Raw genomic sequence first — 26,523 nt, 5'->3', positions numbered from 1 at the left:
TCAGATTCCCAGCTTCAATTCCACTCAGATTACGGGGAGAGTGTGTTATTATTGCAATTTATCTTAGAAACAGGCTACCTGCTTCAATACTCAAAGGTAAAGCACCATATGAAGTACTACATGGTGCTCTTTCTTCTCTCACTCATCTGAGAGTGTTTGGATGCCTAGGCTATGTGTTAGAAGTAAGGAGAACTGATAAATTTGCTCCTAGAGTTGTTCCTGCAGTTTTCATTGGGTATTCAGTGGTTCAAACGGGCTATAAGATGTATACATTAGCCTTAAGGAGTTTATAGTCAGTAGAAATGTGGTGTTCAGGGAGGATGTTTTTCCCTTCAAACACACCACCTCTCCTATATCATCAGTATTCCCTATTTTAGAGTTCTCCCTTGATATTACTCTAAAAGCAATATACCAGTATCCCTTCAAAATTCCTCTTACTCACCTCATACAGAGCTACCTATTGAACCACCTGCTGATCCCTTAATATCTACTGAGGTTTCAAACTTATCAGCTACTTCAGACACCAGTATACCATCAAATTCAGAGCATCCCACTGAGGCTTCAGCACCAGTGTTACATAATGAAGTACCTGAACCTAGCAGAAAATCTTAAAGATTATCCAAACCATCACTATGGACGAAGGATTATGTGCTACCAACTCATGGGAAGTCCAACTGTTGTTATCCCATATCAGACTATGTAATCTATGCCAACATCTTTTCTGCCTATAGCTTTGCACTAAGTGCCTACTCATCTATTACTGAACCACAATCTTATAATGAAGTAGTTCAAAATCCTAAATGGATTGCTGTTATGAAGTCAGAGATTACAGCACTATAGGAGAACAAGACTTGGAGCATTGTTGACTTGCCAGTTGGTAAAGTTCCCATTGGATGCAAATGGGTTTTCAAGGTTAAATACACAGCCCCAGGAGCTGTAGAAAGATATAAAGCAAGGCTAGTGGCTAAATATTATAACTAGCAAGAAGGGTTGGACTATACAGAAACTTTCTCTCCTATGGCCAAGATGGTCACATTCAGGTTAGTTATAGTAGTTGCAGCAGCTAAGCATTGGCACATTATTCAAATGGATGTTCACAACGCCTTCCTTCAAGGGGATTTGTTAGAAGAAGTGTATATCGACATGGCACAAGGTTTTTCTACTCAGGGAGGGTCATACAAGGTTTGTAGGTTACACAAATCATTATATGGCCTCAAACATGCACCAAGGCAGCGAAACAAGAAGCTGATTGATGCTTTGCTGCAGCTTGGTTTCACCCAAAGCCATTTTGATTACTCTTTGTTCACTAAGAAAGTGTAGAACATGCTAGTGCTTGTCTTAGTGTATGTTGATGACCTTTTGATTACAGGGAGTTGTCCTCAACTTATTATGCAGACTAGATGTGATCTGTAACTCAAGTTCAAGATGAAGGATCTTTGTGAGCTCAAGTTCTTCTTGGGCATCCTAAAGCTAATTGCTGAGCTGGGACTCGGAGGGGCTAAACCTGCTAGTGCTCTATTAGAGCATAATCAGAAACTCACCTGTACAGACTATGACAACTTCATCAACAATCAAAGAACAGACAAAGACAATGCAGATACAGATCACCTGCTATCTGATGCTAGCCAATATCAAAGGCTAGTAGGGAGACTTCTGTATCTGACAATGACCAGGACAAACATTGCCTTTGATGTTCTGGTTCTTAGCCAGTTTATGCATAAGCCCAATCTCATATGGAAGCTGCACTAAGAGTAGTAAGGTACATCAAGAATGCATCTGGTTTGGGATTGTTGATGCCCTCTGAAAGCTCTAGGAAAATAAAAGCCTATTGTGACTCAGATTGGGGAGGCTGCTTGCAGACTAGAAAGTTTGTTACACGCTATCTGGTGAAGTTTGGAAATGCCTTAATTTCTTGGAAGTCAAAGAAGCAAGACATTGTGGCAAGGAGTTCTGCAGAAGCAGAGTTCAGAAGCATGGCTTCAATAGTGGCTGAACTAACCTAGCTAACATGTCTATACAAAGAACTAGGAGTGGAGATTCAATTGCCTATTGATCTATACTGTGACAGCAAAGCTGCAATCTAGATTGCAGTCAATCCCATATTCTATGAACACACAAAACACATTGACTTAGATTGTCACTTTGTTAGAGAGAAAATTATTCAAGGAATGGTAAAGACACATCATATTTCTACAAAAAAAAAAAAACTGATCTACTGACTAAGAGTATGTGAAAGCCACAACATGATTATCTACTATCCAAGCTGGGGTTGAAAGATGTATTTCAACCATCAGCTTGAGAGAGTGTGTTGAAGGATCGATATGAGTTATAACTATCAAGTAGCTTCTTTAGCTCATTCTGTTAGGTAGTTAAAGTCATTAGGTGACATCTGTCATCAGCTAAGTTAATAGAGGCGGTTAATAGAAGTTAGTTAGAGTTAAGTTGACTGTACATATATATATATATACATAGCTACTGTACATAGATAGTCGGTTAGTTGATTTCAATGAAAAATGAGTTAATTTTGTTCAGCTCAATCTCTCATTTCTACTCACAAACTTGATCAATTGGTTCTAGATCTCAACACATGATTCACAATTTGAAAAATCAACGATTCTTTTTCAGTTTTATAAATATTGTTAAGTATAATTTTATCAGTTTTTATATTTTCTTCAATATAAATTTTTTTATTTGAAAGCTTAAGAAATTCATATTCAAATTCTGGTTGAAAAAGTAATTTGTATCGATCATTCTCTAATTTATAGAAGTGTTAAATTTTTCATGAAGTATGACAATATATCACTACCAACATCTGACACGCGATTGTTGTGTTATATTTTGTATTAAGATATATTTACACAATTCAACCAATATTCTTTTATCAAATTCACAGATGGTAGGATTCATAATTCTCAATCAGATAAACGGTGTACATGTAGTTGTGATTTATATACATGAATCAAATTTACTAATTTTAATAATTACTTGTGTATCTTTTACCACAATTCACAACTACTTTTACATCGTGTACACCATAAATTGACAATAATTTACTAGCCACCCTAAAGAAGACATATATTAATATGATTAAGTTCTGTACAGCTTCTATAAAATACTACTTTCATTATGAAACAACTTCTTGATACATATGCATTTGTAAAAAATAAAGGAGGCGACAATTTCTTAAACACAAGGCACAAACTTTAAGACGTGCCAGCCATGTAACTCATTGCATGCTTATTCTAAAAATATTTCAATCCTTTTAAAAAATTTATACTAATTAGCATGGGATACACAGAAAAGTTGGATACACGAATTAAAAGAGATGGAGTATATAAACTAAATTAATATTTTAGAATCAGGTAAAATGAACCAAAGTACTAACAAAATAGAAACTCATTCTAACAAGATAACTAAAAAAATGGGCATATTTGGCAGCCATCAACAAGTTGCCAAATCAGTCAAATTAATCAAAGGTTGACAGGTAGATAGTGACAGTTTATCTTCATCTAATACCCAACAAGTCACCCAACTCCAACGTGTTTGATAAATCATTGCCTACACACATACTATATGCTAATTTCTCTCTAATTTTTGTGTAATCAATCACTTTTTACCACTGTGTAGCAAAAAATTTACAGCAGTGGCTGTGGACTGTGTAGGATTATGGCACATCAGAATTACAAAGGCTTAGATTCCGTCACCGTCGCCGACGTTGAAGCTCTAGGAATAGCCTCTGAACTCGCCGGAGAAATACACGAAAAACTCACCCGAATTGTTCGTAATTACGGTGCTACCACTCCCCAAACATGGCACCATATTTCCAAAGAAATTCTCACCCCGAAACTCCCTTTCTCTTTACACCAGATGATGTACTATGGATGTTACAAGGATTTTGGCCCTGACCCGCCTGCTTGGTTACCCGACTCGTTAGTCCCTCTTCTCTTTCTTTTATTTGATCATTTTTTGGGTTAAAGACGGGAAAAATGGATTCTATCAGTTTATCAAGTCACTCAATCAACTATCCCTCTGTTTTGATCTAATTGTTAAATGAATGGTCATAATTAGACTATTTTTTTACATTGGTCGGTAAATATCTGTTGAGTACACTAAGGCCATCTCCAAATTTGGGGGAATTTAGCTCAACCCTCCCCCATTTTTGTCCCCAAAATGGGGATGAATAGTGTTCCCTCAAATATGGGTACATTATTCATCTCCCCATTACTATTCATCACTTTTTTATTATTATTTTATTATTTAATCTTTTAATTTATCTCTTTATATATATCTAATTATGTTTATGTAATGTATTTATAATATTAATATTATATCTTAACTTTGGTGTATAATTTTGATAAATTAATTTTCGTGCATTTATTATTTTTATGTAGAAATGGCAGTAGATGAAAATCAACGATTTCAAGAATTTTTATTTCGACATAGAAGAATTAAGGACAAAGATGCTCATTTTGCACTTCGTAATGCATTAATAGATCATTTATGGGAGAATACTAGAGGTTGAGGTTGAATATTTATCTAGTATTTCGAATGAATTTTATCGTTATGTAATATGTATTTAATTAATCTTGTACCATAATGATTTCACTTTTATTTGAAGTATTAGTTAATCTATAATAATTGCTTACAAATTATATTATTTAGAATTTTATGGAATTGTTTTAATTATGGAAATTACAAATTAATAAAAATAAAAGATGGAATTTGTTTAATGGAAATTAAAAAATGAAATTGAAATGAAAGATAATAATATAATATAGAAGAGAGAGAAGAATATAAAAAATTTGAGAAAAAAAATGGGGGAATGGTTGGAGTAAGTTGTCCCCAAAATGGGGAAATCCCCATTTTGGGGACCAAAAATGGGGTAAAGGTTGGAGATGCCTTAAGCTTCAATTGCGAACTGGTTTGGGATTGGCTAAATTAGTCATATGCTTTAGAGGCACTCAGGTGGCCCATCCATAAAGCAGGTAAAGCAATCGCTTTATGCCCCACCCATTTTTTTATTATACCTAAGTTCTATATATAAAAAACAAAAAAAAAAGAAAAACTAACGTGCAAAGTTTGCACAAAAAGAGAACATAAATTTGAGATTGTGAATGCCAGTGGGAGGGGCCCACTTCTATTACTCATGGTAATTTATTTTCAAAATAAAATAAAATCTGAAAGTACAGTTGCATGGTAAGAACCAACGTTACTAACTTTTTGGGAATAGAAAGAGTCCTTTCGGGAATGGAAAGAGTCCCTCTTTAAGGAGGATATCTTGGAAAATAATCAATTAGGTAGGAATATATTTTTATTGGTTGTAGTACATAAACAAGTACAACTTTTCCTTTAAAGTTTTAACTTTTCTATCACAAGTCACAACTTTCTCAAGCAAAGTGAAAACAAAAACGTGTGCACTATTCCATATTATATTTTTATACTTTGTTCTTCAATTCAAGCCTCTATTTTGCAATAGCCAAAGATTATTGTGGAGTTTCAGAGTTCAGTGTATTGATTCAAAAAATAGTGGAGTGTTTTTTGTTCGTTCTATTATCATAATTCAAGTCTTACAACAAGCATACTCGAGCAGAAATTTAATTTGATATCAAGTTATCCGTTCTTGAACCAGGTTCTATCATTCTATCTTTTTATTATTTTTTCATCTAAAATTTAATATTTTGCTATTTAGTGCATTTTTAGATTATTTATTAGAAGATAAGTATGTCAAATAGAAAGTATGAATCTGGTTATGAAAAACTCAAGAAAAGAAGAAGAATTCAAAATCTAATACAATCTCAAAAAGATGCACTTGATAAATCTTTATTGAATAATAAAGATCTTGAATCAAAAAGTTTGGGAGAGTGGTCTCCAGATAAGCAAGTTAGTAATTCGGTTGAGTTAGATAATTCTAAAATTAATAATATTCAAGTAGAAAAAGAACAAGTAAGTGACAAGTCGGAAATAGATCCTCAAAAAATCAAGAGGTTATAAATGAAATAGATAATTCAACTCCTATAAATATATATGATCCTAGTCAATGGACTAATGTAGATACAAAGTTGAGAGATCTATTAGTAGAAAAGGGACCGATTATAATAATTGACACAAATTTTCCGAATGATAATTTTTCAAAACATTTTTCTACTACACATTATATTCAAAAATTGGCAAACGGTGAAAGACATGATAGAAGATGGTTAGTTTATTCTAAAGACTTAGATAAAGTATTTTGTTTTTGTTGTAAGTTGTTTAGTTCGAGGTCCGGAACTTGTAATAGTAAACTAGCTAGTGAAGGTAGTAATGATTGGAGAAATATTAGTACTAAGCTCAAAACCCATGAAACAACAAATGAACATATTATTAACATGGCTGCATAGATTGATTTAGAAATAAGACTGCAAAAAGATAAAACAATCGATAAAGATGTTCAAGAACAAATCAATAGAGATAATGAGCATTGGAAAAATGTATTATCAAGAATTATTGCCGTGATCAAAACTCTTGGAAAAAATAATTTGGCATTTAAAGGAAAAAATGAAAAGATATATCAAGAGAATAATGGAAATTTTTTAAGTTTAATTGAAATGATTGCAAAATTTGACCCTGTCATGTAGGAACATATTCGACGAATTAAGCATGATGAAATTCATAGTCATTACCTTGGTCATAGAATACGAAATGAATTGATAAACTTATTGGCAAGTGAAATTAAGAATAAAATTATAGAAGTCAAATATTTCTCGATCATACTTGATTGCACTCCGGATACAAGTCATCAAGAACAAATGTCTTTTATACTGCGAAGAATGGATATTTCAGCAACTCCAATAAAAATTAATGAATATTTTTTAGAATTTTTAAAAGTAGATGATACAAGTGAGAAAGGTCCTTTTGAAGTTATTATAGATGAAATAAAAAATATTGGACTTGATATTGATAGCTTAAGAGGGCAAGGATATGATAATGGGTCAAATATGAAGGGAAAACATCAAGGAGTGCAAAAAAGACTTCTTGATGTAAATCCTAGATCATTTTAGACACCATGTGGTTGTCACAATCTGAATTTGTTACTTTGTGATATGGCTAATTCTTGTACAAAAGCTATATCATTTTTTGGAGTGGTACAACGTATATATTCAATATTTTCATCTTGTACTAAGCGATGGAAAGTATTAAAGGATAATGTACCCAGTCTAACTCTTAAATCATTGTCACAAACTCGTTGGGAAAGTCGTATTGAAAGCATTAAAGCAATAAGATTTCAAACTCCACAAATAAGAGATGCTTTATTGAAATTAGTAGAAATTAGTGATGATCCAAAAACTAAAAGTGAAGCTAATTGCTTAGTAACATATGAACTCGAAAATTTTGTATTTTTATTGGGTATGACTATTTGGTATGATATATTATTTGTTGTTAATTCAGTTAGTAAAAATATGCAGTCAAAAGACATGCATATTGATGTTTCCATAGATCAATTAAAAGGTTTGATTTCTTCTTTTAACAAATATAGAGAAAAAGGATTTGCAACTGCTATGATTTCTGCCAAGGAAATTGCATTTAAATGAATATCGAACTCGAATTTCGAAAAAACGTGTGATATCTAGGAAGAAACAATTCGATGAGAATGATGATAATGGAATCTCAAAGTCTCTTGAAGAGTCCTTTAGAGTTGATTACTTTTTATACATAGTAGACAAGACTATTTTTTCACTTCAAAATAGATTTGAACAATTTGAAGCGTATAAAAATATATTTGGTTTTCTATTTAGTGGTAAAAAACTAAGATCACTAGATGATGGAAATTTAAAAACACATTGTCTTAATCTTGGACTTTTCTTAAAGCATAATAATCAATCCGATATTGATGATTTAGATTTATTTTCTGAGTTGAAAGTATTAAGGGAAATAGTACAAGTAGAAGATAATAGTTTAATCGATATACTCAATCAAATAAAGAGACTTGATTCTTTTCCAAATGCCTATATTGCTTATAGAATAATGTTAACAATTCCCGTTACCGTTGCTTCAGCGGAAAAAAGCTTTTCAAAATTAAAATTGATAAAATCTTACCTAAGATCAACAATGTCTCAAGAGAGATTAAATGGGTTAGCTATATTGTCAATTGAGAAAGACTTATTAGGAGAAACTGATTATAAGAAAATTATTAGTAACTTTGCATCTAAAAAAGCTAGAAAAATTGACTTCAAATAATTAAAAAAAATTGAAAACATTAAGGCTCCTCATTAAAGTTTGGCTTTAGGCCCCAAAATACGTCGGGCCGCCCCTGGAGGCACTGACAATGTTCCAAGTTTTAGAATTCAAAGGATTCGTCATAATTTGACTATTTTTACACTGATATCAACTTCGTGACCATCGTGCTTTATCTGGATTTGTGATTGACTATGCTTTTGAAGCTCACATAGGCGGAATCTGCTAATGTACATGTGAAAAATCTTAGTAACTTACTTGCACGTGTGGAGTTACGTTCAATAATTTGAAAGCAAAGACATCTAACTGATAGCTAATGTAATTTGGGACTAATGGATGAGTCTACTATCACGCGGCATAGTTTTGTGGGTTTGCTTGTCAAATGGTTTAGCGGATGTCAATCATGCCAATTTTCTACTACTACTTATTTATCTGAATGGTGATCCCCCTTTTGCTTTTTTTTTTTTTTGGGGGGGGGGGGGGGGGATAAGTGAATGGTGATCCTTTTTCAACTGCAGTAGTTTTTTGCATTAGTGCGTGCACTGTATGGAGAAAACAATACATGACGTGTGTTATAGAATTCACGGAACTTAAATTTGTTAGAATTTTGTTAGAGTTTTCTTCTTATTGTCAACTTTATTTCACATTTGTTGGAACAGAAGAAATGCAGGTTTGACGAATATTGGTCAACTTCTGGAGTGGCATGGAAAGGAGTTCTTGGGATCAAATTATGAAGACCCAATTTCTAGCTTCTCTGATTTTCAAAGATTTTCAGTCTCCGAGTCAGAGGTAGGTTGAAAGTACTTTGAGGATGAATTCCTGATCTTCTGTGTTGTGCTTTTGATGCTAATAAGGAATCATGCCTTTGTTGACTCTCTCATTTCCTGCTCAATCACTTCATTTGCTAGGTATATTGGAAAACCATATTGGAGGAAATGAATATTTCATTTTCAGTTCCTCCTGAATGTATTTTACGTGAGAGTCCATCTCATCCAGGTGGTCAGTGGCTTCCTGGAGCGCGAGTGAACCCAGCGAAGAATTGCCTCAGTTTTAGAAAGAGGACTTTAAGTGATGTAGCCATAGTGTGGCGAAGTGAAGGAAATGACGAAGCACCTGTTGAAAAAATGACCTTGAAGGAGTTATGTGAATCAGTTTGGTAAGATACATTGGTGTTGTTAATTATTTTCTCTACAAACTGATGTTCTGTTTACGAGAGTTATCTAGATCAGGTTTTATCTGATATTGTGAAATGATAACATCTTTTTCAAATATAAGTTATAGATTAAGAAACTAGTGAACTACATGAAAATACCACTAGCCAGCAATTTTAAAAATTTGAAAGCAATATGATTTAACTTTAAGTTCATGGAGGTCCTGTTTGTTCAATTCTCTAAGTAGTAACTAAGTCAAAAAGAGAGGTGGGGGGATGAAGTAGCAGTGAATCACTAATTTACTAATTGAATCCATCTAACCTGTTTCATATCTCTTTATTGTTCTATTCCCGGTGGTTTCATGTAGGAGTACTTTCTGCGTCGCTCTCTTCATGTGAACGTGGGATGGAACTCTCAGTTGTATTGTGCATGTAGCATTAAGTCTAGCAATTTGCTACTATTCTATGAAGTAAACTGTAAATTAGCATGTGAACCGAGTTGTTCGCATATATTTTGCTTTTGCCTACAAGTGCATTTGTCTGAAGGGGAATCTTGGAGCAATGGTAAATTTGTCTCTGTGTGACTTATAGGTCACGGATTCGAGCCGTGGAAGTAGCCACTATTGCTTGCATTAGGTTAGATTGTTTACATTACACCCCTTGGGTGCGGCCCTTCCCCAGACCCTGCGTAAATGCGGGATGCCTCCCCCCCTTTTCCTGCAAGTGCATTTGTCTAGAAATTCTTTGGTACTTAATTTGAAACATGCTTAGGGTGCCCAAAAATTGTGGTTTGATGATTACGTTACTCAAATGTGTAACATATAGTTTGTTAACGACCCGTCGTCTGCTTCTGGGGAATACTTTATGGTTGACACTAGAAATGCTCACCAAGTTGCATGACGTTGTGATGAACATGTTACTCCAACTTTACCCGACTTTGCAGTTTCTATAATGTGAATTTTCATACAGCTTACAGCTTTTGCAGTCCAAGTTGCATCTTGTGGTTTGCATTTCTCCAAGTTTGCTTGACTTTGAAATCTGAGAAACATCAATTTCTCACAGTTGTAACCTTTCATACAGGGCAGTTGCATATGCTCTTGAAACCCTGGGTTTGGAGAAAGGATCTGCCATAGCTATAGATATGCCGATGGATGTTAATTCTGTGGTGATCTACTTGGCTATTGTTCTTGCTGGTTATGTAGTTGTGTCAATTGCTGATAGTTTTGCTCCAAGTGAAATTTCGACAAGGCTCATCTTATCAAAAGCAAAAGCAATTTTTACGCAGGTGCTGTACTTATCTAATCTGAGGATATTATTCTTTCTGTGGGTGTTGTATCATATATGTTCTCTTTAAGGTCACTGGACAAACCTAATTCCAGTTGAGTCTGATATAGAGTTTCTTTGGACCAATGCAAATTTCTTGTTCTTTTCATGCTAGCATTTCCACATTCTGAAAAGTTGTGGTTGCATGGACAGGACCACACTGGTGCATTGGCTGTGATGTACCTGATAACATAGTACTAAATCCAAAATTCTGATAGTACTAGATGGTTTTATAGTTCGTCATTCAACAATTTGTCGGATAATAACCAAATTCAGCAACGAATTGAGGAAAATTTGATTAATAAAGTGTTACTATATATGCACTAAAAAGTAGATACATGTGAATTCGAAAAAATATTATGAGTTTCTATTTTACGAAGGGGAGCCTTTGCGTAACTAGTAAAGTTACTGCCATGTGACCAGGAGGTCACAAGTTCGAGCCGTGAAAACAGCCTCTTGCAGAAATGCAGGGTAGGGCTGGGTACAATAGACCCTTGTGGTACGGCCCTTCCCCGGACCCCGCGCTTAGCGGGAGCTTAGTGCACCGGGTTGCCCTTTTTATTATGAGTTTCTATTTTTCATCAATCAGGGAATGTATGAAGATTATATGGGAGACCAAATTAGTGGGACAAGAGACTGGTTGTAAGATTACGGCTTGATATCTTCTTAAAATATTTAGATATGTCAGTATTGGATATAACCAATTTATGTCCAAGAGATCTAGAAGATTTATGAAGTAGTCACCTAATGAAAGATTATTCATGATATTTTATTATTTCTGAAAAAACTTGGAGAAATTTGGTGAAGAGTCTATTAAGCACCCAAAGTCAATGTATTAACATGACGAAAGAAATTCTATTTGAGAGTCAAAATAAGGGCAGTCCGGTGCATTGAGCTCTCGCTATGTGCGGGTCCGAGGAATGACTGGACCACATTGAGACTGAAAGCTGGTATATGAATTTCAAATATAAAAAATGTACGAATGTTTCAAATATTAGCGTCCAGCAGATTTGTTATGGCTTCATATTTGAATCCTTCAAATGAAACAAAATAGTTCGAACATGGAGAAGTAAACTCTTCATACTCATGAACGTTGTGTCTTTTTGTCTCTATTAAAGGCATTTGGAGATTTCCGGAGAGATCCAGTATTTTACATAGGCTTCCACAAATCTAGTTGGGTTAACATTCTACAGACGTATCCAGTACACAAACTATTTTCTGTCTTTCTTATTTGATCACTGCTTCTTATGGACCCCTCTATGATGAAATTAAACTTATTTTAGATTTTTATTCCTTACATTTGACAAAACTCCGATAAATGTTGAATTTTGGTTCAAATAAATATAATCTCATTCTTATTACTCCTTTTTGCATATGCAATTTTGCCCATTAGCTTCCAGTTTCTTTTTTTTTTTTTTTTTTTTTTGAGTACTTCACTTGTTTAATTTTGTTATCTATCAACCATGTATCCAGGATTTTATTTTCCGTGGAGATAAAAAGATACCCTTGTACAGGTCATCTCTCTCTTCTCTTTCTGATGTACATTTTAATTTTTTTCATTTCTTCTGTGTTCCTCAAAGGCCTTCTGAACTGCATCCAGGTTCATGCCTAATTGCTAGTGCCACTAGTAAATTTTGCATTTCCCTTTTTTCATTTCATTTCTTTCTTGACTCACTTGTTGAAACTGCAGTCGAGTTGTTGATGCTCGTTCACCGACAGCAATTGTCATTCCCAATAGAGCCTCCAGCTTAAGCATACAATTACGTGATGGAGACATCTCTTGGCCTGACTTTTTAGAAAGAGTGAAAGATTCCAGGTAAGAACTCCTTTCACAGATATTCTTGTCATTTAATTCTTTCTCTTCTACATGTTTAATTGATGAAACGGACAGTAAAATGTGTGTTCTTTATACCTGTCATACTTAATTGTTATCAATGAATTGGCTCAGAGCTTGGTATGTTGCATCTATTTCTTCTTCTCATAATACATGTGGAGGGGAATCCACATAATACTTAATTCTTCTCATATACCTGTCATACTTCATTATACATGTGCTGCCTAAGATGAGTTGCAACCACATTTTTGTCTTCTAGTGTTAGGGAGGGGAATCTTCTCCCACATGACTTATTTAGGTAATTAACAATTTGTTTACATAACCTCAAAACATAGCTGGGTGAGCTTATCCATCCTTAGCTTGTATTATGGAGGTATCGGAAAATGTCTCCCTGCTTGTTCTAACTTTGGTTTTACTTGCTTCCAACAAACGGGTAGGGCTCAGAGCCTAACTCCCCCCCACCCACACACACACACACCTTCTTTGGTAAATTATGAAAAAGAATAAGTCTACTGTTGTCATCTCTGACTATATCTTCATTTACAAAATGTGACCTCCATTTCCCATTGAGTGCTAATTGTTGGAAATGTTCCGATGCTGGGAATAATGGTTTAATTTCCCGCATTGCAGGGGTCTCGAGTTTGTTGCAGTAGAACAACCTATTACTGCATTTACAAACATTCTGTTCTCATCTGGCACCACAGGTATAGTAAAAGTTAAACTTGTGTCCAATTATTTCATGCCAATATGCATTTTAATTTTGTTTTGAGCTGAATGACACTCTCCAAAATCGTAAAGCTGGGGATATTACTATGTGAGGACAGGATTGAGATTCTTGGGTAAGGATAAATCTAGAGCAAGCTGGAAGATTGTGGGAGGCAATAGTGACTAAACTTAGTGTTAGGAAAGTTACTTGCCCTTGCCTACTGTGGTTTTAGGTGGTACAGTAATGAGGAAGGTGGTGAGATTGAGAAGTAGTTGTTAAGATCATAATATTATTTTTGAAGAAGGAAAGCAAGGAAGTTCACGTGTAATCACAGTGGCTTCACTTAAGGGTCACGTGTAACCACTGTAGCATCATTAAGTTCGGGCCTGTCACGTGAACAACACAGTAAATAGGAAATATTGTACACTGGAATGGACACAAAAGTTTTACATGATGTTGGATACCAGTTTAGTGTAATTCTTGGGTTTCCACTGGAAAGATTGTCAATCTTTTTTTTTTTTGTTAAATTTTGGTAGTGACACTTCCCTTTTTTGTTTTGCGAAGGTTAGGAGGGAGGTGAGTAGAAGATTCTTTTTCATAATAAATTAAGGGTTGAAGAACGCACATAAATTGTTTTGTTACACACATATAGATACCCTCTTTCTAAACAATAATGAATAACTGGGTAGTCAAGTCAACCGTCAAACTGAAATGGGAACAAAATCCCCTTTATGTTTATCACTTGATTCTAAAGAATTCATTGAATTGGTAATGGAAAGCAATTGAATAAGTGGTCTCGACTAAAACTCTAAATGGTCCAGGAGAGCCAAAGGCAATTCCATGGAGTCTCCTCTCACCTTTCAAGTCGGCTGCTGACGGATGGTGCCATATGGATATAAAAAAAGGTGACGTGGTTGCTTGGCCCACTAATCTTGGGTGGATGATGGGACCTTGGCTTGTTTATGCTTCACTATTGAATGGGGCGTCCATTGCCTTGTATAATGGATCTCCCCTTGATTCTGGCTTTGCTAAGTTTGTTCAGGTTAATTTCTTTCGTTGTTACACATTTTTTTCTCCTATTTCTTGTTGAATGACTCGATTAAAATCACTTTGTATCACAATTCTATTCAAATAAGATAATTCTTGTGTTAGCTGACAACATGTTACTTTGTTTTCGTTTAACCTGATATATTTTGTTGCTTGAAGTAAAGAAAGATAAAAAAAGGTATCTATTTCTTTGAGATTTCGCTCTTCCTATGTGCATTAGCCTTGCGATTGATTTTGAGTGGACTATCAAAAAAAGAAACAGGCTAAGTTGCACTGCTCCTAGCTTTAATTGATGAGGGGAAAAAATCATGAGTGGAAAGAGGAAACACTTAAGTTGCATTTACAGTCTTAAAATTTAATAAAATTATTGCTAAGCCTGCGGGTTCTCACCGCCCCAGTATCAGTAAACTAATCGGCATTGCAATATCTGATAGATACTTTTTAAATAATTTAGTTGATTCATCTCAAATCTATGTTGTTTAAATTTTGAATATCTTTTGTTATCCATGCTCATGAAAAATCCTCTTCCAACCCAACCAGGACGCTAAAGTAACTATGCTCGGGGTGATCCCAAGTATAGTGAGGACTTGGAAAGCGAAGAATTCTCCTGATGGCTTTGATTGGTCGACCATCCGGTAGTTTCTAAGTGACCCTCTCATATGTTTTTGCTTCGCCAGAAGGCTTTATTTGCATCTTCTTCCTTGTTTTATTTCTCTTTCGTTATCTCTTAATTGACTGAAATTGGTGGCCAAGCTTGCATATGGTTGGTTCATTACTTCAAGTTTCAGAATACTGATATAACTTGAAGACAAATATGTTTGTTTCCTGTACATATGTGCATTAAATGAATTCTGCTCAAGTCTATTTTTCCTTTCCCTTTCTTGGGCTTAATGTAGTTCATACATGATGGTAGTTGCTTTGGCTCCACTGGTGAGGCATCGAGCGTGGATGAATATCTATGGCTGATGGGAAGAGCTGAATATAAACCAATAATTGAGTATTGCGGCGGTACAGAGATTGGTGGCTCCTTTGTTTCTGGGTCATTGTTGCAGCCCCAGTCTTTAGCCGCTTTCAGCACAGCAGTCATGGGATGTAGTCTTCATATTCTTGGGGACGATGGTCTTCCTATAGTAAGCACCTCGCAACCTTTATATCTGCAACTTCAATAGTATTTGCTAGAGCAGGACTGGAATTAATATCATGCGGTGCATTTTATGCTTGCATAGAAAGTTCCTTTTAAGCTAGTGAATGTTGAGTGTTTACCAAATGTGATCAGTTCGCCTGCAGCTGCAACATGCTACTTCTGTTTGGATCCTCATAAAGAAAATATTCAGATTCCTGCTTTCTTTTTGGCCACATCTTAAAATATTCACAACCCCTTGTTGCTTGTTTTTGTGGTATTTTAATCTGAATGTTAAGAAAATGGAACTTGGACCTAACTCAACCCAAAAAGCTAGCTCATAATGTGAGGATTGCCGAAGACCATATAAGGAGATAACAGCCCCCTCCCTCAACCAATGTGGGAACCTTAACATCCTCCCCTCCCCCTATGCTCAGACTAGACATCTCATGCGTAGACAATACATAGGGCCTAAAATTTGGGGTAAACCAAGAATAGAAATAGGTCAGATTTTGCTACCATGTTAAGAAAATGGATCTTGAGCGTGACTCAACCCCATAAGCTAGCTCATGAGGTGAATATTCCACAAGACCATATAAGGATGACGATAGTCCATTCCTTCTACTACTATGGGACACTTTAACACTAGTACTTTTACCTTTGTGTAGCCATCAGATGTTCCTGGGACTGGTGAATTGGCCCTTGGTCCTCTCATGTTTGGAGCTTCAAGCACATTACTGAATGCGGACCACAATGAGATCTACTTCAAAGGAATGCCTGTTTTGAATGGAAAGGTAATGCAAATTATTATCCCATAGACTAGCTATTACAGTTTTACTATCAAAATCTTGTTTGACACTATTATATCACAGGTTCTAAGAAGGCACGGGGATGTGTTTGAACGTACTTCTAAAGGATATTACCATGCACATGGTCGTGCAGATGATACAATGAACTTAGGGGGTATAAAGGTCTGCATTTAGCCTCGAAATTGAATCCGAAAAAGTACTTTTAGTGTTAGGAGTTAGGATCCAGTAAACTATGCATATGAATAGACGTTTGAGTTGCCAAGCATTTTTCTGGACTGCAATGTTTCCTTTCCTAAAAGTTCTGGTATTCTGTTTTGTCAGGTGAGTTCACTTGAGATTGAGCGCATATGCAATGCAGCAGACGAAAATATACTAGAAACAGCAGCAGTTGGAGTACCACCTACTGGAGGTGGGCCTGAGAAGTTGGTAATTGCTGTCGTATTCAAGGATTCAGATAACTTGGAACGAAACTTGGACAAGTTGATGATTTCTTTCAACACAGCTTTGCAGAGAAAGTTGAATCCTCTGTTCAAGGTACAGCATAAGCTTTGAAAGAATGTAAATATTGTTAGGTAAAATTATCTAACCTAAACACAAAATGTGCAGGTTTCCAGTATTGTTCCTCTCCCTTTACTTCCAAGAACAGCAACAAATAAAGTTATGAGAAGGGTATTGAGGCAACAGTTTTCTCAAGCAGAGCAAGGTTCCAAACTGTGACCTAGATTATTCCCAATGAAGGCACTTCATGTAATAGTTCAACATAGTAATATGGTTAAAATTTTCTTTATCACATAACAAATGGAGTATCATAATTACTAGTTCAACATAGTATGTAGTAGTATGTACTTTACATGTGAATTGGAAACGTTCCAGGGAAAGATTGAAGGTATTGATCCATCTAATTCCAGCGCCATTATAGCACCCAAAACCTAGAACTTCGTTTAGGAATTACTAGATATGGGGAAATTACCTAGGCCAGTTTTGGAACTTGCCTGAAGAGTCAAATATCTGCCCCATAGAAAAAGAAAAGAATTGTTTCAAGAGCAATAAAATTTCGGAAAATAGTCATTTTAGGTTCCTGATTTGTGTTTGAAAATCAAAATTATTGTGTTTTATTTAAAAGGAGAAGATCTAATCAAATATGTTTCAGCAGTTTCGTGTGAATTGAAGAGAATGATTATGGCATGTAATTCTGAGAATAGCTAATTATTAGTAATATTTATCAGTTCTGTTATTCCATCATATAGGAGCAAGTGAATTTCCAATATATTTTGGATCAAGCTAATATAGGAAACACCAACTAAAATATTTTTTTTAAGACACGACCTAAGATTTCTCTATATATCAACTAAAATGTGGTACTGTACATAGATGCTGATCCGTGACTGCCTCTGGTAAGACCGCCTACATAACAAATATGACCTAACCCTTTCCCAGATCCCATATATAACGCGAACTTAGTGTACCGAGATACCTGCATATAGCAAGCTTAATGCACCAAACTACCCTTTATCATGTTCATAGGCAAGTTTTATGTTAGTAAACTGCGTATAAGCTGGCAGAATAAATTGAATTTGACCAAAATCCAAGTAAGCTAAATCAACTAAATAGCAACTTGTTTGTGAGTACAATTTCTTGATATGTTATTATGTATATATAAATTAAAACACGATAGTGCGCAACTCAGAAGAGTTAATCCGTCAAAACTATAAAATACGTTAATATTACAAAATAGAAGTCAATATAGCTAAGCTCATTATCTAAAACAAGTTGCTATTATAGTGAAATTTGCACCAGTTTAAACTGAATTTAATCACCGTTATAATTGAAAGGTACACTTAAAAAAAGAGCCCTCTTCATGCATATAAATAGTAATAACAGGATACATCCAAATATTTCATCACCAAAGCTGCATCACACCGCTCAACCATAACATAATTGTCTTTCATATTCCTGTCAATATCGAGCAGCATATTTGTTTTGCCGCCCAGCAATGCTCGGAGTAGCTGTAGAATCAATATAAAGATGGTAAAGTACGCAACAGTCCATCGAACAAATTGCAATTAAACAACTATAGAACTACAGCGAAGAGGTCACTGTAGATCTTTGAAAGATAAGCTGCTATTGAACAACAATTAGGAGGTAACTTCAACTGGAAAAAGTATTTGAAGTTTTAATGCTGCACCCAATCTTTAAGTATTTTAGTTAATCTATGAAACTTCAATAAGACTGGTTTATATAGAGCTTTTTAGCTCAAACATCAAGCAAAAGACATGGAAAAAGTATCAGAAAGATCATGTCGATTGATAATCTAAGCCAGGATATATATCATAAGCAGCTCTTGTTCACAACTTTACGTCTTAGAACACTTTTGTAAAGCTTGTATATCAACCTCAGGTCCTCTCTGCCAAGAAGATTAAATGAAAGAAAGCTAATGCATAAATAATAGAGGCTTTAATTGAGAAATATATAACAAGTACACCAGTGTATGCTAAACATATTCCATTAATACTATCCACAACAATTCATCCTACCTATGTATGGAGTAGATTGTTGAGACAGCTCATCCAACCATGGTACGCTTTCTACCTCTTTGTCGCACTAAAAGTTGTAATTTAAAAAGACAAGAAGTCAGTATAGCAACAAATGTAAACATCAAACTATTGCTAACTCTAGAAGATCCAAGGGAACTTAACTACCAAATTGTAGAGTACACACCTTGGGCAAGCTTATTTAATGTTGAACACCATTGTTTGGAGGATTTCCTGTACGCAGCAAGTATCTTTTCCATCTACAAAATGCATACCGTTACAAGATTACATCCACCAGCATAAGATGCTGTTTATGGGTGGAAATCTATTTCGATATTGCTTTTGCGTGTGCATGTGGGGCGGGGCGGGTTTGGGAGTAGGGAGGGTCATGTTTATCAGCCATGTGAAAGAAAGAGGAAAGCAAAACGAACACTTAAACCCTCGGTTTGGTAAAAAAAGGGGAAAAACTGACCGTACTTACCACATTTCCACATGAAGAGTGCATAGAAAGCAACGCTCGTTCAAGTACATATAAATCTACTGCTTTATCTTCTGGAAGGGTTGATGTAAAGCTCAGACCAAAATCAATCAATACCTGTTGAAACACAGTGCTACTGATTACCACTGGTTTAGCAAGATAAAAGTTAAGAACCAACCAATCCATGAATAATCAATATGTGAACTACGTCTCAATTCCAAACTACTTAGGTCATGCTATATGAATACTTCTTATCTATTCCTATATATTCAGATACATATGATTCCAAGAAATATAGAAAAAACAAAAAGGGAAACAAACTGTAACAGAGCTTCACATGTAGTATACAGTACCCAATAGATCAACAAAGACTCAGATTAGACCTTTACAAACACCTACCAATCGATTGGTATCCTTGCAGATTAACATGTTTGATGTGGTCAAATCACCATGAACAAGGCCACCATCATGGAGTTTGCTAATTGCACGACCAATCTGAATCGCAATGTCATTCATTCTTTCTTCAACTATACCATGTAATCCAAAATCGAGAAGTACGTCCTTGACCGAAGCGCCTTCCACATATTCAAATGTCAGCGAATGCGATATAGCATCAACAACATAAAGAAGTGGAGTTAAAACCCCTAGCTTCCTAGCTTTAGACATACATCGGGCCTCCTGTTCCAGCATTAACACATCTTAAAGTCATGCAACTATACTGGTCAAAATTCATGAAATAAGGAATTGATAATTTCTGGTTCAACTAACCGCATTTAATCGTTTGAGAGTGAGCTTTGTGTCCAAAATCGGATGCCTGTACTTTTTCGAGAACCGTTCCTTAACTATACACCTCTTTCCCACAAAAGATGTCTCAAAGACTCTCTGAAGAAAAAGAGCGAAAAGCAGAAAAGATGCATAAGGTATTGTTAGAAGATTCACATAGTAAACAACAAAAATAAACAGCTCAAATCAGTGCCTTCAGACTACTATATTCTACTATTGATGTGCCTTAGGACAATTGTTAAGTGGTAAGAGCACAGTCCGTGATGTGTAGGTTAGGCACACTTCACTTCAACGGTTCAAATTCTTGTCGCAGACAAAAGCTTGGTATTTAAGTGGAGGAGGTAAAGGGGCAGGTACTTTTATCCACTAAGTTTTGAACCGTGCACCATTGTCTTGGGGGATTTCTCATTAATAAAAAAAGAATATTCTACTGTTGATACTACTCAAAATCTAATAACCATTATTTCAGCAATTAAATGATAATATAGCTCATAAAAAAAAACAAATAGAACAGAAGCTGGTAACTTACAGCCTCGGCACCTTGCTTAATCAAAATTAAGGAGCTTTCTTTTACTTCTGAATCGGTTTCCATTATAATTTCCTCTAACAAAATTATCTGCATTCACAACACTAAAATCGCTTCAGGAAATCTCAAACAACAATTTTAGACCCTTAAATTGCTACATTAAATGCAGCTACAAAGCTATACCCAGACACTAAATAAGATGAGAAAATATATATATCAGCACATAGTATGCTAAAAGGGGGGGGGGGGGGAACTTTTTTTCCAATTATTTAAAGAAAGTTCAAAACTCGGAAATACAATTATGTAGAAGTTTTAGGGTTTCGTATTGACACCTTAAGAGAATAATATGAGACGGAAAGCAGAGGGACAATTCTTTACCAGTTCAAAACGACCAACTGTACGTCTCATTTAGGGTTATAGCTGTAGTTGTAATTGAATTTTTTATATATACATTCAGGAAAAAAAATAAAATATTCAACCTTCTTAATTTTGACTGTGTATTTGAATACAATTTTTTTAAAATTTTCAAAATAAAATTTATATATTTAAAATTAGTAAAAAGTACTATAATTAAGGAGTAATAATTAATAATTCAAAATAAATAAAATATGTACGAAAAAATTGCAACGAAAGAATATTCATTTGACTCCGGAAATCTTACACCATTATAGGACGTAGGGATTAGTCATGGGGTTTTGGCATGGTATAACAATATATCTATATAATTGACAGAAAATAGTTCTAGTTATAAATATTGGCATCAAATAGCCAATAAATGTATATTACAATAATATATGTATATTACAACTTTTTTCTTCTTCTTTTTCTTTATTAACATATATATTAAAATTTTATTTTCATTATTTGAATATAAATAATATTATTCTTTGTATATCATATATATAAAATTATATATATAGTTATTATTGCCTTTATATCAATGTATATCACAATAAAAATATTGTGTTATTTGTATAGCACATTGGACATGTGTATACCAAAATAGATATCATAAGTTTATTTTTCTTCTTTGTGTATATCAAAAATTAATTTTCTTTATATACAAAAATATTATTTACTCCACAATTATATTTATTATTTTTATATTTTAGAACTTGCTTAAACATGCTATATCAAAAATTTATTTTCCTTTTTTGATCAATAATAATAATAATTATATTATTTATATATCACAGTATATAACATAATAATAATGTGTATATCAAAAAAATTTATTAAAAGTTTATTTTCCTTCTTTGTATAACACATTTCAGATTGAAAACTCAAGTTCAAGACGACTCTACATGGGGATCCCCTATTGTAACCCGTGTATATCTTTATGTACATCAGTGATATCTCATGTATATTATATCTGTGTATATCCATGAAAGTTGTGTTATATATACGATATACAATGTGATATACACGGGCGTCCATAAAAAATTTATGTTGTATACATGATATACAAAGTGATATACACAGACATCCTTAAAAACTTGTGTGTGATATACACTAATGTACACGATATACAATGTGAAATACACATGTCGCAATTGGATTTTTAGGTTTGATTTTTACCCGAAACCAGTCTAAATCACTTCTAATCTTGCTCAAATTTTGTATATAGCCTCGTTTATATATTTTCAACCAATTTCAATCACACTCACTCATTCAATCCAACTAAAAAAAGGAAGAGAGAAGAAAAACAAAGTTGAAATATATTTTTTCTCTCTTAGTTTTCGCGAATCTTGCTCAAATTTTGTATATATCCTCGTTTAGATATTTTTCACCAATTTCAATCACACTCACTCATTCAATCCAACAAAAATAAAAGAAGAGAAAAGAAAAACAAAGTTGAAATATAGTTTTTCTCTCTTAGTTTTTGCTTTTGATTTTCTCTGATGTGAGATCAACCTTACCTTTTCATCCAATTGATTTGTTTTTGCATAATTTGCAAGAATTTTTTGCTAAATTATGAGAGCAAAAGAAAAGAGTTAGAAGAAGAAATACAAGGAGAGAAAGGGGGAGGGAAGCCAAAATAAGCGTGTAGTTTTTTTTAAGAGAGAATATAAAAGAGGGTAGTTTTTTTAAGACTTGGCTATATAATGCCAATTGTTTAGGGCTATCATTGCCAAACCTAATATAAGGCTAAAAAAATTACCAATTCCTACTAGGGAAATTTTCATTCCTATACCATATAAGAAACTATATTACCAAATATGGTCATAGTTTGTATATTACCCTTCATGCTAATAGTATTTCTACATAATATATACAATGCATTAAATAAAGAATCATTATAGCTATAGGATTCCTTATTTAGGCGCGCTAAAAAAGGGGAATTAAATATTTTCTAGATCTTCCAACGCAGATCACGCACAGTAATCACTATCGTCGACTTCCTTACAAAATTTTCGTACTCTATTTTTTGCGATAAACTATGTTTCAACATTTTCTCTGATTTCACAAATCAAAATCAAAAAATTCTTCTACAATTCTTCTGCAACAAAAGCAATTATGGCGAAAATACAAAGCAAATGAAAAGAGAGCAGTAATTCCACCATTGACAACCATTAAAAAGCTTTGAAGCTTTGATTCAAATTTGGGTTTTCAAAAATCATTATTTGTTTGGATTGGGTATTGTTGAAAATAATTGGGAATATGGTTTGGAGTTTATATCTCAATTTTGAGGGGTTTTGGTGAAGATTAGACTTGGTTTTGACTGAATTTCAGATTGAAACTCGAAGAAGAAGATGTATATTGCAGAAATTGTAGATAAATTGTAGACATTTGTTTATTTATTTTTCTTTTATTAATTTACCTATTGTATGAAAGTTGAACAACATTGTATAAAAATTGTATTTAAGTGGATGATTTAGTATTGTTTTGGACAAAAATATGTATCAAAAATGTGAAACATGCATTTCAGGGGAAGCATTTCAAGTCCAAATATGTACCCAGTTTGTAGATATTTTGTAGATAAATTGTAGATTATTTGTATTCTGATTGTAGATGCTTTATTTTCTGTTTTCACAAATAAAAAATGACTAAAACTTCTACAAATCTTCTGAAAAAACGCAATTATGTCAAAAATCCCAATTATGCTACAATTGAATGGGAATTGGGATATTAAAATTTAATGTACCCAGTTTGTAGATATTTTGTAGATAAATTGTAGATTATTTGTATTCTGATTGTAGATGCTTTATTTTCTGTTTTTACAAATAAAAAAATGACTAAAACTTCTGCAAATCTTTTGAAAAAACACAATTATGTCAAAAATCCCAATTATGCTACAATTGAATGGGAATTGGGATATTAAAATTCAATGTACCCAGTTTGTAGATATTTTGTAGATAAATTATAGATTATTTGTATTCTGATTGTAGATGCTTTGTTTTCTGTTTCACAAATCAAAAACGACTAAAACTTCTATAAATCTTCTGCAAAAAATGCAATTATGTCGAAAATCCCAATTATGCTACAATTGAATGAGAATTGGGATATTAAAATTCAACGTACTCAGTTTGTAGGTATTTTATCGATAAATTATAGATTATTTGTATTCTGATTGTAAATGCTTTGTTTTCTGTTTTCATAAATCAAAAACGACTAAAACTTCTACAAATCTTTTGCAAAAAACGCAATTATGTCGAAAATCCCGATTATGCTACAAATATGTGATTCTCCTATATGCTCTTGTTACTCATTACGAAACTGCTATGCTAAATATGGAATCCAAAAAAATATTTTTGCAATTTTTCTTCAAGAAAAATAAATAAACAACAGTCTACAATTTTTCTATAATTTATGCAATATACGTCTTCTTCTTCTTCGAATTTCAATCTGAAATTCAGCCAAAGTCAAGTCTAATCTTCATCAACCTCAAAATTGAGATATAAACTCCAAACCATATTCTCAATTATTTACAACAGCACCCAATCCAAACAAATAATGATTTTTGAAAACCCAAATTTGAATTCAAAGCTTCAAAGCTTTTTAATGGATGTCAATGGTAGAATTGCTGCTCTCTTTTCCTTTCCTCTTATATTACTGAAGGAACCCGAAAACATAACCATCAAAAGTTATTGTTGTGTATGAAACTTTGAAGATTTGACTGGTTGTAGAAGAAAAAATCTTGATTTTGGACGTTAATGGTTGAAGGTTTCAATTGTTTTTCTGGATTTAGCAGAGGGTTTCAATTGTTTTTCTGGTTTTTCTAGTTTCTGGCTGTGTGGTGATACGTGGGTGAGGGTGTGGGGTTGGGAGAGAGAAACGTGGGGGTGGGGATGGGGTGGGGGGAATTTGGAGGAATATATGGTACCATAAATGTAGGAGTGATATAATGTACAATTAATGTACAGTTAAAAAACCTTATGGTATAGAATTGATAATTAGGTATACCAAATGTAATTATATCAAATCTTAAACATTGAGGGTAATAAAGTTTCCTATATGACATAGGAATGTAAAAATTTCTTCCTATTATATGTTGTTATAGAATACCAATATTTCATAATTTTTTTTAGAATAAATTTCACTTTACCCCCTTAATCATTGAGGGTTGGAAACCAATACCCCTTCTACCTTTTGAATGAGAACGGTAACTCCCTTGGACAATATTTTCCGATGAGTTTTAAAATTATTACTATAGGTAGGGTTTTTTTGTTATTGCTTAAAGGTTCTATTAATAAAGCATTAACTACTAACTCTAAAACTTTTAATCGTGATATCGGTTGAAGGGCCAAGCAATTGAAGCAAGGACTTTAGGCCCCTAAGTTTTTAAGGGCCCATTTTTTTTTAAATCGGAAAAGGGCCAACAATACCCCTAACATATTGAAAATGGTTTAAATTTACCCTCCTTCCATCTATTAGGCCATAATTGCCCTTAAAGTTAACTTTTGGATCGAAAATACCCCTCTTTTAACAGAATTATGAGATGAAATATGTGGGTTATGGCACTTATTTATTGGTCCAAGTGGCTATTAGACCAACCCATAAAAAATCTGACTCATAAATAACCCACCCATTAGGATTTATTTGTTTACCGATGAGTTAGGCAATTATTGGAACTGAGTTTCGAAGAATCTCCCATTTTTATAGGATGAAGAAGCTTAGACGAGAATGAAGCTTATTTGCGCTAGTTTTAACCAAAAATCGCAGCGTCAAACAAGGACGATATCGCCTTCTGAATCCACTCAGTCGTAAAAAGCAAAACATTGAAGAAACGGGGAATGAACAAATTATAAATTTGTGTAATTTTTTTGAAGTTTGTTCATTATTAAGGATGCGAAATCATTTTAATTTGATTTCTGCTAATACTTGTAGTTGGAATTGAATTTGTGCCAGAAAATTTTGGATTGCCATTGTTGAACGATCTGATAGCTTGAGTTGAATTTTAACCCCGAAAATTTGTTAAGGGATCAATTGGGTGTTTTGAATTTGGGATTTTGAGTTGTTTCTGGTTTCAAAACACCTTTTTTACAGTTTTTGAGAAGTTTATACTGAATTTTAAGTGGGTTGGTTGAAATTTTCGAATTCCTTCCTAGGTTCTCAAGAACGAATCTGGGGTTGATAAAAAATTGTATTATTGATTTAAGGATTTTTGGAAATCATTCGAAAAAACCTATTGATTTGAAGCTGAGAATCGAGTAAAGTTGTTGGTTCGAGGAGCTCGTACTAGGCATTGTTCAATCCTCTACTGGTGGATTTCTCTATTGAGATCAATTGTGTTAATTGCTTGGCTAAAGTTGATTGGAACTTAAAACATTATTTGAGTACCTCTGTGAGGATTGAACTTCAAGCTTTCCATTATCCTAGTTGAAACTTACAGTGCTGAAAATCTTTGGACAATCTGTGAGAAAATCAAATGGTTTGTAGTTGTTTTGGGTTAACCCGGATGGATTTTTTAATGGGTTGGTCTAATTGCCACTTGGACCAATAAATAAGTGGGATTTTTACTTTCCTATACCACATAGGAAACCTTATTACCCTCAATGTTTAAG

General features: G+C 33.9%; 2 protein-coding genes across 5 annotated transcripts; one reads left to right on the top strand and one right to left on the bottom strand.

Annotated features, from left to right (window-relative positions):
* Positions 1–3,534: 3,534 nt before the first annotated feature.
* LOC104235824 (hexanoyl-CoA synthase-like) lies at positions 3,535–17,102 on the top strand. The gene is made up of 14 exons (XM_009789648.2): positions 3,535–3,929; positions 8,871–9,000; positions 9,120–9,367; positions 10,442–10,646; positions 12,158–12,198; positions 12,375–12,500; positions 13,149–13,222; positions 14,046–14,266; positions 14,812–14,906; positions 15,185–15,401; positions 16,060–16,185; positions 16,264–16,362; positions 16,522–16,734; positions 16,807–17,102. The coding sequence occupies exons 1-14, from the start codon at positions 3,667–3,669 to the stop codon at positions 16,915–16,917; spliced, it is 2,169 nt and encodes a 722-aa protein (XP_009787950.1). The 5' UTR covers positions 3,535–3,666; the 3' UTR covers positions 16,918–17,102.
* A 781-nt stretch (positions 17,103–17,883) lies between these two features.
* LOC104235825 (uncharacterized) lies at positions 17,884–20,936 on the bottom strand. 4 transcript variants are annotated; one of them, XM_009789649.2, is made up of 8 exons: positions 20,897–20,936; positions 20,522–20,608; positions 19,978–20,091; positions 19,609–19,887; positions 19,213–19,326; positions 18,919–18,991; positions 18,735–18,801; positions 17,884–18,206 (listed from the first exon to the last, which is right to left on the bottom strand). In XM_009789649.2, exons 1-7 carry the CDS (start codon positions 20,924–20,926, stop codon positions 18,764–18,766), a joined length of 735 nt encoding a protein of 244 aa, XP_009787951.1. In that variant the 5' UTR covers positions 20,927–20,936; the 3' UTR covers positions 17,884–18,206; positions 18,735–18,763. The 4 variants fall into 4 exon arrangements, with proteins under 4 accessions (XP_009787951.1, XP_009787953.1, XP_070016287.1 ...); XM_009789651.2 differs by having other exon boundaries at positions 20,851–20,921; XM_070160186.1 differs by lacking the exon at positions 20,897–20,936 and adding an exon at positions 20,851–20,895 and having other exon boundaries at positions 20,522–20,622.
* Between the last annotated feature and the right edge of the window lie 5,587 nt (positions 20,937–26,523).

Source organism: Nicotiana sylvestris, chromosome 10, assembly GCF_000393655.2.
Source record: "Nicotiana sylvestris chromosome 10, ASM39365v2, whole genome shotgun sequence".
Taxonomy (NCBI): Eukaryota; Viridiplantae; Streptophyta; class Magnoliopsida; order Solanales; family Solanaceae; genus Nicotiana; species Nicotiana sylvestris.
Note: the sequence above shows the minus strand (reverse complement) of the source record. Positions and strands in the feature narration are given on the sequence as shown.

What these genes read in the sequence shown, in the direction of transcription:
- LOC104235825 (XM_009789649.2), bottom strand. Translation starts at nt 20,926, where the DNA reads ATGAGACGTACAGTTGGTCGTTTTGAACTG. An exon ending in CAGTTGGTCGTTTTGAACTG is followed by an intron (nt 20,609 to 20,896) that starts GTAAAGAATTGT and finishes TTGTGAATGCAG; the next exon opens with ATAATTTTGTTAGAGGAAAT. An exon ending in ACTCTTCATGTGGAAATGTG is followed by an intron (nt 18,992 to 19,212) that starts GTAAGTACGGTC and finishes TGCATTTTGTAG; the next exon opens with ATGGAAAAGATACTTGCTGC.
- LOC104235824 (XM_009789648.2), top strand. Translation starts at nt 3,667, where the DNA reads ATGGCACATCAGAATTACAAAGGCTTAGATTCCGTCACCGTCGCCGAC. An exon ending in TGCCTGTTTTGAATGGAAAG is followed by an intron (nt 16,186 to 16,263) that starts GTAATGCAAATT and finishes ATTATATCACAG; the next exon opens with GTTCTAAGAAGGCACGGGGA. An exon ending in AGTTGAATCCTCTGTTCAAG is followed by an intron (nt 16,735 to 16,806) that starts GTACAGCATAAG and finishes CAAAATGTGCAG; the next exon opens with GTTTCCAGTATTGTTCCTCT.